Source organism: Pangasianodon hypophthalmus, chromosome 4 (genome assembly GCF_027358585.1).
Source record: "Pangasianodon hypophthalmus isolate fPanHyp1 chromosome 4, fPanHyp1.pri, whole genome shotgun sequence".
NCBI lineage: Eukaryota > Metazoa > Chordata > Actinopteri > Siluriformes > Pangasiidae > Pangasianodon > Pangasianodon hypophthalmus.
This window is the reverse complement of record NC_069713.1, coordinates 28,272,141-28,285,226: the sequence shown is the minus strand read 5'-3', so window position 1 is coordinate 28,285,226 and position 13,086 is coordinate 28,272,141. Positions and strand designations below refer to the sequence as shown.

Here is a 13,086-nt window from a genome sequence, read left to right as displayed (position 1 = left end):
AATTTATTTTAAAAAATAAATTAAGTATGTACTATTAAAAACAAAAAAATAATCTAAGAAGAATACAGAAATAAACAAATAATTTATAAAGCACTTTATAAACCACTTTGGCTTAACATAAAGAGCTTAACCATTAATAAAAAAAAATAGTATAGTTTTAAAAAATGATTTAATTATGTAACAGCAAAAAATATTAGAATAAATTAAACTATTTAAAATATAATCAAATAAATAAATAAATAACCGAAATAAACGTAAATAAATAAATAGATAAATAGATAGATAAATAAATAAATAAATAAATAGAGCACTAATTTATTTGGGTTAGCATAAACAGCTTAACCATTAGTAAAATTAATAACAAAAATAAATTTAAGTTAATTATGTATCATTAACAGCAAAAAAAAATCTAGGAAGAACGCATAAACAAACAAACAAACAAATAATACAGAAAACAATGAGCAAAAGTTGATTACTCTGTTACATTAAAAATGAATTTGATTTTATATATATATATATATATATATATATATATATATATATATATATATATATATATATATATATATATATATATATATATATATTTTTTTTTTTTTTTTTTAATTCTTATTAGCTAACACAAAGCACGCCGCCATTTTGTCCATCCTGCAGAAGGGCGTAAAGTAAACAGATGACGTCAGAGGCGTGACTGTGCAGGACGGGCGCGCGCGCAGGACGCAGTGAGAGTGTGAGCGCGTGCACTCGGGATCAGCGCGATAAAGATGGGCAACGTTCAAGTGAGTAGAGATTTAATTCCTGAAATGACTTATTTATTTATTTATTTTTACACTTTTAAGATTTGCTTACACTTTGCATCTGCGATATTTCTACTCTCGTGCATCATCACGCGCTTTGACTTTAAACATTTCATACTTATTATTATTATTATTATTATTATTATTATTATTATTATTGCTCCAGTTTCTCTGGATGCTATTATTTATATAGTATTATATAATGTTTTTTATTCTCAGTTTGATGATTTGCAGTGTTTTTATCTGCTGCATGTCTTGCTGTTTGGTCACTCCATCACACACACACACACACACACACACACACCCAGACACTCCCTTCCTCCTAATGGACCTGATCCTACACTGCAGAGAGACAGATCATGACTCAGCACTCAGAGAAATAATCATCATTGCAAACTTTCCTTCTGTGGCACTGTTCATTTTAGTCAGCTTTACTCAGATAAAACAATGTAAAAAAATTGAAGAAGAAAAAAGAAATGAAAAAAAAAAAATCAATACATTCTATTTGGATCACTTTTCATTTTTACTTTATTATTTTTCAATTTATTTTATTTATTTTTTTTTTATTCAGCTTCATTGAGATAAAATAATATCAAATAACAAAGGAGAAAAGGGGAATTAAAATATCAGTAATTTATATCAGTAATCAGCTATTTAAGAAGCAATAATAATAATAATAATAATAATAATAATAATAGCCATTACTAATATTCTGATAGTAGCTTTGCCATTTGTAAAATTAATATCTAAACTAAATCAGTACTAAAAGAAGAAGTACTATTACCAGAAAAAAATAAAATAAAATATAAAGTTGAAGAAGAGAAAATATAATAATAATAAGAAGAAGATGTTTTCCAGCTTACATCAAAATACATACAAAATACAATACAAATATAAGACCTAATAACCAAAGCATGGGACCTTTAATGTATATTATACACTACACTTAAGGCTAGGCTTTTACAGTATAGTACAGTAATGATAAGTATGGTGTTATGTGTATTCTATAGGTTTATTTGTAGTATCTCTTCTGTTTTTAACATTAAACCCTACATTTAAAATTTAAAATGGAGTTTATTTGACAGTTGGTCATCTTTTTGATTGCCTTTAGTGTGATGTCTGAATGTTAGAGTGTTGTGAATATGATATATTGTGTGGTGAGTGTATGAATCCTGACCTCGTGTGGTTGTTTGGTCTCAGCCCACGGTTGTTCCCTGTGAGGACTTTGACGTGATGGCGGATATTAAGGAGATCCGCAAAGCCTGCAAAGGAATGGGTACGTCCACACACACACACACACACACCCACCCACACACACACACACACACACACACACACACATATATCCGCAGTGCAGAGATGCACGGCTTCAGGAAAGCAGTGTATTATAGACATAAATTCACATCTCTATAAAACTGCATGTGTTTATTGAACAGTATGTGATGTTTTGTTGCTCTGTGCAGGCACTGATGAGGAGACCATCATCTCCATCTTAGCTAACCGCTCCTCGGCCCAGCGCATGGAGATTAAACAAGCGTACTTTGAGAAATATGATGATGTATGATGGTGTATACACAGACACACACACACAGACACACACACACAAATGGCCATCAGCTATCCAGTCCCTAATACTTTGAATATAAAAGAATCTGTCTGCAGGCTTGGCTTTGAGCCCATATATGGAAATGGGTGCAGCTCTAAGCCATATATGGAAATGTGGGCGGGTCCTTTTGTATATGTGTTTGTGTGTGTGTGTGTGTGTGTAAATGTGTCATTAAGCCTATATGGAATTATAACAACTGTGAGTAGGCGTGTCCTGAAGTTTGTGGAAGAGAATGCAGATGTGTGTGAGATGTGGGTGTGTCTTTAAGACCATATATGGAAGCAGGAGAACATATACATTGGCATTTACATATTTAATTATGTATTGATCAATTGATTTTTTGTAATGAAATAGTACAAGACGAGCAACTAATCAATACACACACACACACACACACACAATGCAGAAAAACAGCATTAGCTGATTCTCCACAGGAGCTGGAGGAGGTGCTGAAGAGCGAGCTGACTGGAAGTTTCGAGAAGGCGATCATCGCCATGTTGGATCCGCCTCACGTCTATGCTGCTAAAGAACTGCGACGCGCCATGAAGGGAGCCGGAACCGACGAGGACGTGCTGGTGGAGATCCTGTGTACCAGCACCAATCAGGTCACACACTGCACCTATGTTATATTCTATAAGGACTCATGATCTCAGACATACAGTACTGTGCAAAAGTCTTAGGCACATGCAAAGAAATGCTGTAGAGCAAAGATGTATTCAAAAATAATGAAATTAATTGTTTATACATTAAAAAAAATACTATAAAGAGCAGTAAACAGGAATAAATAAAAAATATTTGGTGTGATGATCCTTCGCTTTAAAAAAAAAGTGTGCAGTTTTATAAGGAAATGAGCTGTAAGTGTTACTGAGCATCTTGCAGAAGCAGCCACAGTTCTTCTGGAGACTTTGACTGTCACACTTGCTTCTTATTTTTGCAGCAAAACCCAGCAGCCTTCATTATGTGTTTTTGTCTGAAAAGTGTCTCTTACATAATATGGTGCTTTCTTTACTGACATACAAACAGTTTTCGGTTTTTATTCTTGTTTTCTTGAATTTTGTGCTGGAAAACTAATGTTTGGAAATCGAAAATGTCTTTGTACTGACTCGATAATGTAGAAGTCATAAAACAAAAATCTATAACAAAGTTTGTAATTAAACAAAATGGGGTGCTGAAGACTTTTGCACTGTACTGTAAACATCACTTCATAAAACATATCACTTCACTTCATGAAATGTTTCACCTAACTGTGATGTGTTTCTTTAACAGGATATTGTGAATATTAAGGAGGCGTACGCTCAGGGTAAGAACAAAATCAATTGGTGGTGATTTACTGTGTTTCCTAAAAGACAAGAGCACTAATGACTTGTGTTTTTACGTCAATGACGTAGTACACGAGCGTGACCTGGAAGCTGACATCGAGGACGACACGAGCGGAGACGTGAGAAACTTGTTGATTTCACTCCTTCAGGTAAAATATTAATCTATCAATCCACTCTAGTCCTGTAGTCGCTAGTCCCTTGAACTCACAACCTTCTGTGACACTCTGATGCTGATCCTCTTAAACGTTTTGTCTTGTTTCCACTATCTGTATATGCTAACCAGCTTAAATCATTTGCATCAAAATAAACTTTCTATAGTTTATGCATGTTGTTTAGATTTCCCAGTTGCCTAGCAACAGTGTTCTGTCCTATCCTATCCTATCCATTATCTATGTTAATGATGTAATTATTTCAAACTTCCTTGTCTTCCTTCCTTGTTATACTGATATATCAGTACATATCAAGCACCGTTACTGACCATCATATAATTTTAATCAAGTCCGAGTTGCTAAATTGAATTTTTTCTGCATCTAAAGGCGAGCAGGGACGAGGGTTTTGACGTGGATGAAGGATTGGCTGAACAGGACGCCATATCGCTGATCGAGGTGAAGCAGCATACTTGAAATGTATTTCCTTACGATGTGAGGAGGTGTTTATTTAACATTTATAGAAGGTGGCTTCACACAATCATTTAAATGTTATGTTTGTCAAACCAATTTAGCATTGCATTGTGGGTAATAATGCAAGAACAGCACTCTTTTAAGTCTTTAAATAAAATATCCACTGTAAGGAAGTCTAGAACGAATTGTATGCAATTCAGCATTTGAGATGATTCTTTAAATGACGTGCTGACTGAATTTATAGTGTAGCCCTATGAATATTCTGATACTTGTACTGGTACTTATGCTTCACTCAGTAGAACTCAGCACCACATTGCATGATTAAGCAGTCCAGCTCTGAGTACCCTCTTTTAAAAAGCATTTTAATTTCACATTTAATTGATCCGCTGTTTTGGTATTTATAGTTTTATTTTATTTTTAAGTTGGAAACATGACAGCAATTTCGGAAACACCACAGTGAATTCAGAGACACAACAGTGAATTTGGAAACACCACGTTGGATTCAGACACATGACAGCGAATTAGCAGAAACAACAAAAAACAACTAGAAACAAAGCAGCAAATTCAGAAACGCAACAGTAAATTCAGAACTGTGAATTTTGGAAACACAACAATGAATAGGGAAACATGACAACGAATTTGGAAACATGACAGCGAATTCGGAAAAACAGTAGCGAATTCGGAAATGCGACAATAAACTCAGAAACATGTCGGTGAATTTGGAAACATGACAGCGAATTTGGAAACACGACGGTAAATTCAGAAACATGACATGACATGGCATGAATTTAGAAGCATGACACTGAATTCGGAAACATGATGGTGAATTTGGAAACACCACAGTGAAATCGCAAACATGACAGTGAATTCGGAAACTTGACAGCAAATTCAGAAAAACCATAGTTAAGTCAGAAACATGACAGCAAATTCGGAAATATGACAGTGAAATCGGAAACACCGCAGTGAATTTGGACACATGACAGAAAATTTGGAAACATGACAGCGAATTCAGAAACACAATGGTAAATTCAGAAACATGACAGTGAATTAGGAAACGCAACACTGAAATCGGAAACATGATGCTGAATTTGGAAACACCACAGCAAATTCGGAAACGCCACAGATAAGTCAGAAACATGACAGTGAATTCAGAAACACAGCAGAGAATTCGGAAACGTGACGGTAAATTCCAAAACATGACAGTGTATGTGGAAACTTGATGGTGAACTTGAAAACACCGCAGTAAATTCAGAAACACTACACTGAATTCAGAAACATGACAGCTAATTTGGCAACATAACAGCGAATTCAGAAACACGCCATCGAAGTTGGAAACATGACAGTGAATTCAGAAACATGACAGCGAATTGAAAAACATGACAGTGAATTCAGAAAGACAGAAATGAATTCAGAAACATGACAGCTAATTTGGAAACAGCAGCAAATTCGGAAACACAGCAGCAAATTTGGAAACACAACATCGAATTTGGAAACATGACAGTGAATTCAGAAAGACAGCAGTGAATTCAGAAACATTGACACTGAATTCGGAAACGTGACAGCAAATTCAGAAACATGACAGTGAATTTGGAAACATGACAGCAAATTTGGAAAAATGACGGTGAATTCGGAAACACAACATCGAATTTGGAAACATGACAGTGAATTTGGAATCATGACAGTGAATTTGGAAATACGACTGAATTCAGAAAGACAGCAGTGAATTCGGAAACATGACAGCAAATTTGGAAACATGACAGTGAATTCGGAAACATGACAGTGAATTCGGAAACACGACACCGCATTCGGAAACACAGCAGTGAATTTGGGAACATGACAGAGAATTCAGAAACACAATAGCAACGATATATTGTTACAATATTGTGTAACGATACAATAACATGACAGCGAATTCAGGAACATGACAGTGAATTCGGAAACACGACATTAAATTCAGAAACATGACAGCGAAATCAGAAACATGACCATGAATTCGGAAACATGGAGGTGAATTCGGAAACACGACAGCAAATTCGGAAACGCCACAGTTAAGTCAGAAACATGTCAGCAAATTTGGAAACATGACACTGAATTTGGCAACATAACAGCAAATTCAGAAACACACCATCACAACACACCAAAGACAGCAATGCATTCAGAAACATGACTGAATTTGGAAACATGATAGTGAATTCAGAAACACAACAGCGAGGTCGGAAACATGACAGCGAATTTGGAAACGCAATAGCAAATTTGGAAACATGACAGCAAATTCACAGTTGTCACCATTATGTTTTTGGTTTTGTTAAGGTGTTTTGCACTTACAGGCTAATGTACATTATGTTTATTTTTGTACTTATATTATCTCTTCATCTTTTATTTCATTGTTTTAGCATTTAAGGTTTACTATTTGATTGTACAGCACTCTGAGCTACCATGTGTAGGAAAAGTGCTTTTTTCTTCTTCTTCTTCTTTTCTTTCTTCTTATGATTGTGATAGTCGTATGGTTTATTGTGATGCTGCTCCTGCCATTTTCTGTACTTATACTTCGTGATACTCGATGTTTCATTACTGTATATGTGAATATGGACAGGATGATGATGTTTATAGTCTTATCATTTTTCTTTCAGGCTGGAGAAGGACGCTTCGGCACGGACGAGTCCACTTTCACCTACATCCTCACTCACAGGAACTACCTACAGCTTCAGGCCACCTTCAAATACTACGAATCCGTGAGAAGAATTCATTCCTGCACTGTGACTGTAACAAAGGGGGCTCAAGGGGGATAGTTAAGATCCATGTGCAAGAGGTTTATTACAAACAATATCTAAAATCCAAATATCATAAACATTGGGCAGATCCTGGTCTTACACAATAGAGGCTCAGTGAAACACAATCCAACAGGCAGATCTAAAATCGTGGTGGAGGCAAGAGTCTGTACACAGAATAGCAAATGTTCACCAGAACAATATCCAGGACGAGAAAAACCAGAAAAACAAAGACATACACAGAAATCAAACAAGGAAACAATGGCTCACAACTTACTGTAGTGAATTAACAAATGGCATGGCTTCGCAACTGGCATGAGTACCATCTTAATATACAAATATTGCGCATAATATACAAATATAACACTTTAAGGTGGAAATGTTAGGCTCAGACATAATTTACATTACAGTGGCACACACACACACACACACACAAACACACACACGTGCATGTGAGTAACAGAATTCTGTTGCATATGAGTGAAAGAAACAGCTAGCCAGCTACATGTTAGCTAGCTAGAATAGCACTAATGTATTGCTAATGCTAGCCAGAGACAATAGCTACGTTGTTTGAACTTATTTTGAGCCACACTTTTCAAGTCAATGCATAACATCATCATCATCATCATCATTGTCATTGTAACCTCATATAATAGTAGAAAATCGATTTACTCAAGGTTTAAGGGAGATATTTAAGTGAAAGCTACAGTTTTTAACAAACGTTTTCTTCTAAGAGTCTAGCTAACTAGCTAGCTAGCTAAGAAGTAGGTCCATGGACACCATGATAATAACTAGCTTGGTAGAATAATGTTTTTCGATGAGGGAACATGAGAGAAATTTTTCCTTTTATCCCTTTGATAAGTCAAGCTTAGGCAGCATAAAAATAGAAATTAGCAATTTCCAAGAAAGTTTCTAAGAGCTTTTACAGCATGACTGCTTTGTAAAATATTTCCTCTAATGAAAAAAAAAATCACATTTTATTTCCACAGAAATGAAGTTCACATCATTTTAACTCAAGATCTTAAAGGAACAATTTTGACAAGAATGAATCTACTCCAAAAAGACATGTTTGATGTGTGAAGTTTGCTTTTTATAGCTTTATTCAGTAGCTACATGGCTAATGAAGCTAACAATTAATGGAAGCTTTTAATGACTATTAACATCATGGGATTGTATTTTGTGTGTGTGTGTGTGTGTGTGTGTGTGTAGATGTCTGGGACAGACATCCTCGATGCCATCAGCAACGAAGCCACAGGGACTTTAAAGGACTGCTACATAACTCTGGGTAATGTGACAATCTAAGGCTATAACTGATTTACGACATTAAAGGAGTAGTTCAGCAAAAAATAAACATTTCTCATGTAGCTTAAATCTAATTGATTAGTCGAGACACATTCAGTGTCTAATCATTGCTTTTTTAACTATTTTGCACTGGAGTTACGAGGCTAATGTAATACACGTCCATGTCACCCAAACCCTTTTCACTAAATACAAGCCCCAAATCTACAAAAATCTACTTCATTTAAAAAATATTGTTAAGATATTATTATTATTATTATTATTATTATTATTATTATTATTATTATCATTATTATTACTTCCTGCTTTCCTGCTACAACTCCACCTCCCAATATACAGAGGTGTGGCTTAGAAGGGGCGGAGTCATACTAAACAGCACTGAAGGGGCGGAGTCATACTAAAGAGAGGCAAAAGGGATTTCTGCCCAAGATGGCCGCCCATAATTACATTCCTGTGTTCAGCTACATGGTGAAGTTTAGGTCACGTTTATAGAGGACCTTATTAAAAAAGAAAAAAACATGTACAAAATTACAAAATGAATTACAAAAACAAAGAAAACAAACGTCAGACACCGAACACATCTTTGTTGATTTATTATACTCAGTGTAAAAGAGAAAAGGTATACATTTGAGTTTTTACTATTCTTTTAAATGTAATTTACAGCCACAGATCATGATGTTGCTGTAAAATGATCGACTGTGTAACTTTGATCCTCTGCTTGTTGAACAGTTCGGTGCGCTAAAAACCCGCAGCTCTATTTCGCCCGTCGCCTGAACGCAGCGATGTCGGGCGCAGGGACGGACGAGGACACGCTGATCCGCATCATAGTGGGACGCTCGGAGGTACGACTCGTCTCTGAAATCCTGCTATTCCTTTCAAAAGTCAGTGTTGATTTGATTAAAAAAACAAAGTAAAAAGCAGTTCCCAATTTTAAATTAGTTTTTCTTAGTGTCTTAGTTTTTCCTTAGTTTTTGGTTTGGCCTTTGTTTTTCTTAGTGTCTTAGTCTTAACATTTTTATTTTTTTTTGTAACACTATTTTAATTTCCGCTAAAATCCCCAGTAAAATTGGTCGATATTTAAAGTGTTATATATTGAGACATGCTTGAATACTTAATGAAGCTGATTCTGGTCAGACATTTAGACAATTTTATTCTTTCAGCTACATTTTACTCCACACTAAGTGCACTTAACAGTACACTTTGTATAGGGGTCAAAGGTGATTTATGTGTGTGTGTGTGTGTGTGTGTGTTTAAGGGCTGTACAGGACATTATGAACAATATTATGGCAAATGTATTATAGAGCTCTTACTTTTCTGTCGTCTTAAATTAAAATACATATTTAAGAGAAATAAAGCTCCAAAGTGCCAAAAAATATCATTCAAAATAATGAGCAATTTTATTACAATTTTACAATCCTAATTTCAAATGTTAAGATAAGCATAAAAAGTTACAATTATAAAAAATATATTTTTTGTTGCATTTATTTTCAAAAATATTTTTTCAAGAATATTTTTATTAAGTTTAAAATTCAATATAATTAAGATATTAAACTAATAATTGAATGTATTAAAATATATATAAAGTCAAAGATATGCCTTAATAACATGATAATAACATGTTAATATTTTTATTATTAATATAAAACACTTTGACATTAAATAACGTCATGCAAGTGTGTTCTATATGAGTGTGTAAATGATGTTCAGTTAAATAAAATACTCAAATAATTATTATCAAAACTCCACCTTCCCTAAAGAGTCTAATGATATTTAGGCTGGAAAGAGTCATGTGGCTAACAGTGGGCGGAGTCCATTTTTTTACCGACCGATATTTTGCATATTACACAGCTAATTTCTCGTTGTGTTTTCATGTTCATGGTGAAACTGTAAAAGAATTACAGCAATATTCTCCTGTACAGTTGGACCTGGAGACCATTAAGGACATGTATCTGGAGAAGTTTGACGTGACGTTAAAGGACGCTCTGAGCTCGGACTGCGGCGGAGATTTTAAGCGCCTCCTGCTGGCTGTCCTTCACTGAAGAGAGAAAGAGTCTTACACTAATCCCTACACCAGGAATGAACCTTCTCACCAACACTGCCTAGAGGAATAACACACAGGCTGTGTTCCGATACTGTTCTAACACGCCCTCGTCCACTTCCCCTGAAACTCCAGTCAGTCTGAAGGAAAATGGTGACAAATTTGTCTCTTTTATTCACATTTTTACATAACGGTAGAAAATCAATCTTTTTTTTTTTAAAGTGACATAGTTTTTAACCTACTAGTAAAAACTCTCAAACTTGGAAAAATTTCAGTGGCCTAGATTTTACCTACTATTAAAATACAAACTTAAATAAATTTTTTTAATTATTTTTTTTTGTCTTTTTTCTCACCTACTCGTAAACATTCTACACAAATACAAATTACAAATTAGAAAAAAAAAATTACAAAAAAAAAAAATACAAATTAGGATTTTAAACTTTTTTTATTTACTACTAAAAAACACAAAAACAAATTTTAGATTTTTTGGGGGGTATTTTGGATTTAATCTTTCAGATTTTTGGGATTGTTTCTTTTTAAGTGGCCTAGCTTTTACCTTCTAGTAAAAATGCTAAAACAATAAAACATTTTCTCAAATACACATTTTGTATTTTGTGACCACAATTTCCATCTTCTATCATAATATTTTGTTATTGTCGTATTTTGATACTTTGTCGCATTTAATATTTTAAAAAAGAAAATTGAACTTTTTTCAACACACAATTTTCAGCATTTTCTACACTTTCAGGCCAAAATCTGAAAATTCATTGCGTTGATATTTGTACTTAGTTTAAGACAGAATTACAGGTTTGTTTTGAAGGAGACGTTGACGAGGGCGTGTTATAAACGGTGTACGAACGCAGGAATGCACAACTACCATGTACACTTTACTTCTGCTTTACATTCACATTCACATGCCTGAAATCATTCAGTCCACACTGCCTCTTCTGTTCTAGTCATATTTCATCCCAAACTGGGCATTTGTTTTTTTTAACAGCATGATTTTAATGATGCAGACATGCTCAATGATGCAGATTAAATTATTAAGAATTAAGGAAGATTTTTCCTGCATTTATGGAGAAAAAAAAACAACTAGTATTAGAGTACTATTAGATAAATATTACAGAAATATTTCGACTAAAAATCAAATTTACGAAATGTATATGATTAAACATGAAGAGATGTTTAATGTGTGAATTTTTTCTGTTTATTTATTTTTTTAAATTAATTTTGCACTGTCCCTATGAGGCTAGTAGAAGTCTATCTCACCCAACACTCAAACCTGCTCGCATTAATCAACATCGATAAGTTTTAGAGTGTTATTTTGTAATAAATGATTCTCTAGAATAGCATCATTTGGTGAAACCGAATCATCTTTTTGCTCTAATAAAACCGTTCCAACTTGTAAATATTCAGGAGGCGGAGCCTGATCAAATATAATTGGAGTTATATTGTTCGAGTCTGAACTCAAATTTTGAAAATATAAGCTTTAATGACAGTGTTTGAAGCAAGTACATGAATATTTGCATATATATTTATAGATTTTTTTCAGTGAGATAGAGTTCTATTAGTTTGTAGTGTCAAAGCTCGAATGTGAAAATGAAACAACCGATCATTGGTTCATCCATTATATATATTTAACATAAGTGGAAAAATGTGTGATTGTTTTTATTTTGCCAAATTGCCCCTTTAAAAAGCTTTAAAAGCTTGAAAAAGCTTGAAAGTGAAAGTATTTAAAGGGACTCGACATGTTTATTCACTGAAACAGAACTCAAGCCTATTTATTTAATTTCATTTACAGTTTTAGAATTAATTAATGAATATGAGAACACTAAAAATCCCATCTTTCAGATCACAGTAGTTTCAGGTATCATCTCTTTAACAGGAAGTGTTCTGGTGCGTTAATACTCAGACACCTTTTTAACATTTTACTCCTTACAAAAATGTGTGTAGCACTGAATATATTCAGTAGAATAATATAATACAATACAAAGTGTCTACGCTGCTTCCTACTGAATAATCCTGTATTTAGGCCGTGTGGAAGTGTCGTGCAGGAGAGTTGGGGTGATTATAAGAGAAGAGAAGGTAGAATGTCATGTACAAGAATTTGAAATGTGCTCTCTTGCTTTTCAAGCAAACTCAGTAAGTGCTGATGGAAAAGCTGCTTATTTAAATATTAACCCGCAGCTAATAATGAAGTGTAAGATATTAATATCAGTGAGCGTACGCTGCTATGTGTGATGAGTGTGATGCAATCTGTACAAAAAAAAGGAGACAAGATGAAGATACTGTGGGAGCAAATAAACACTCATTCATGTGTATTAATAAATAACAAGTAAACAAACCCCTTTTAGTCTGACTTATTTCTGTTTTGAGAAATATATACAGATAGATAGATAGATAGATAGATGGGTAAGTTATACATAGACAGTCAGACAGATGGACAGAGGGACAGACAGACATAAATAGACAAACAAAGGGACAGAGAGCTAGACAGATAGACAGACACAGAGACATACAGACATATAGACATAGAGACAGACAGACAAATAGAGAAATGGATAGAAAGACAGACAAATATACAGACTGATAGACATATAGACAGATAGATAGATAGATAGATAGATAGATAGACAGGG

General features: G+C 34.1%; 1 protein-coding gene across 1 annotated transcript; it reads left to right on the top strand.

Annotated features, from left to right (window-relative positions):
* The first annotated feature begins 659 nt into the window (after nt 1–659).
* anxa13l (annexin A13, like) lies at nt 660–12,796 on the top strand. Its single transcript, XM_026936170.3, has 11 exons — nt 660–779; nt 1,998–2,073; nt 2,261–2,355; nt 2,838–3,008; nt 3,670–3,703; nt 3,792–3,871; nt 4,259–4,327; nt 6,973–7,074; nt 8,320–8,395; nt 9,139–9,251; nt 10,329–12,796. Exons 1-11 carry the CDS (start codon nt 765–767, stop codon nt 10,446–10,448), a joined length of 951 nt encoding a protein of 316 aa, XP_026791971.1. The 5' UTR covers nt 660–764; the 3' UTR covers nt 10,449–12,796.
* The last annotated feature ends 290 nt before the right edge of the window (nt 12,797–13,086 follow it).

Bases quoted from the DNA above. Each gene is read 5' to 3' on its own strand.
- anxa13l (XM_026936170.3), top strand. The intron at 4,328-6,972 runs GTGAAGCAGCAT...TTTTTCTTTCAG, and splicing joins ACGCCATATCGCTGATCGAG to GCTGGAGAAGGACGCTTCGG. The intron at 9,252-10,328 runs GTACGACTCGTC...TCTCCTGTACAG, and splicing joins TCATAGTGGGACGCTCGGAG to TTGGACCTGGAGACCATTAA.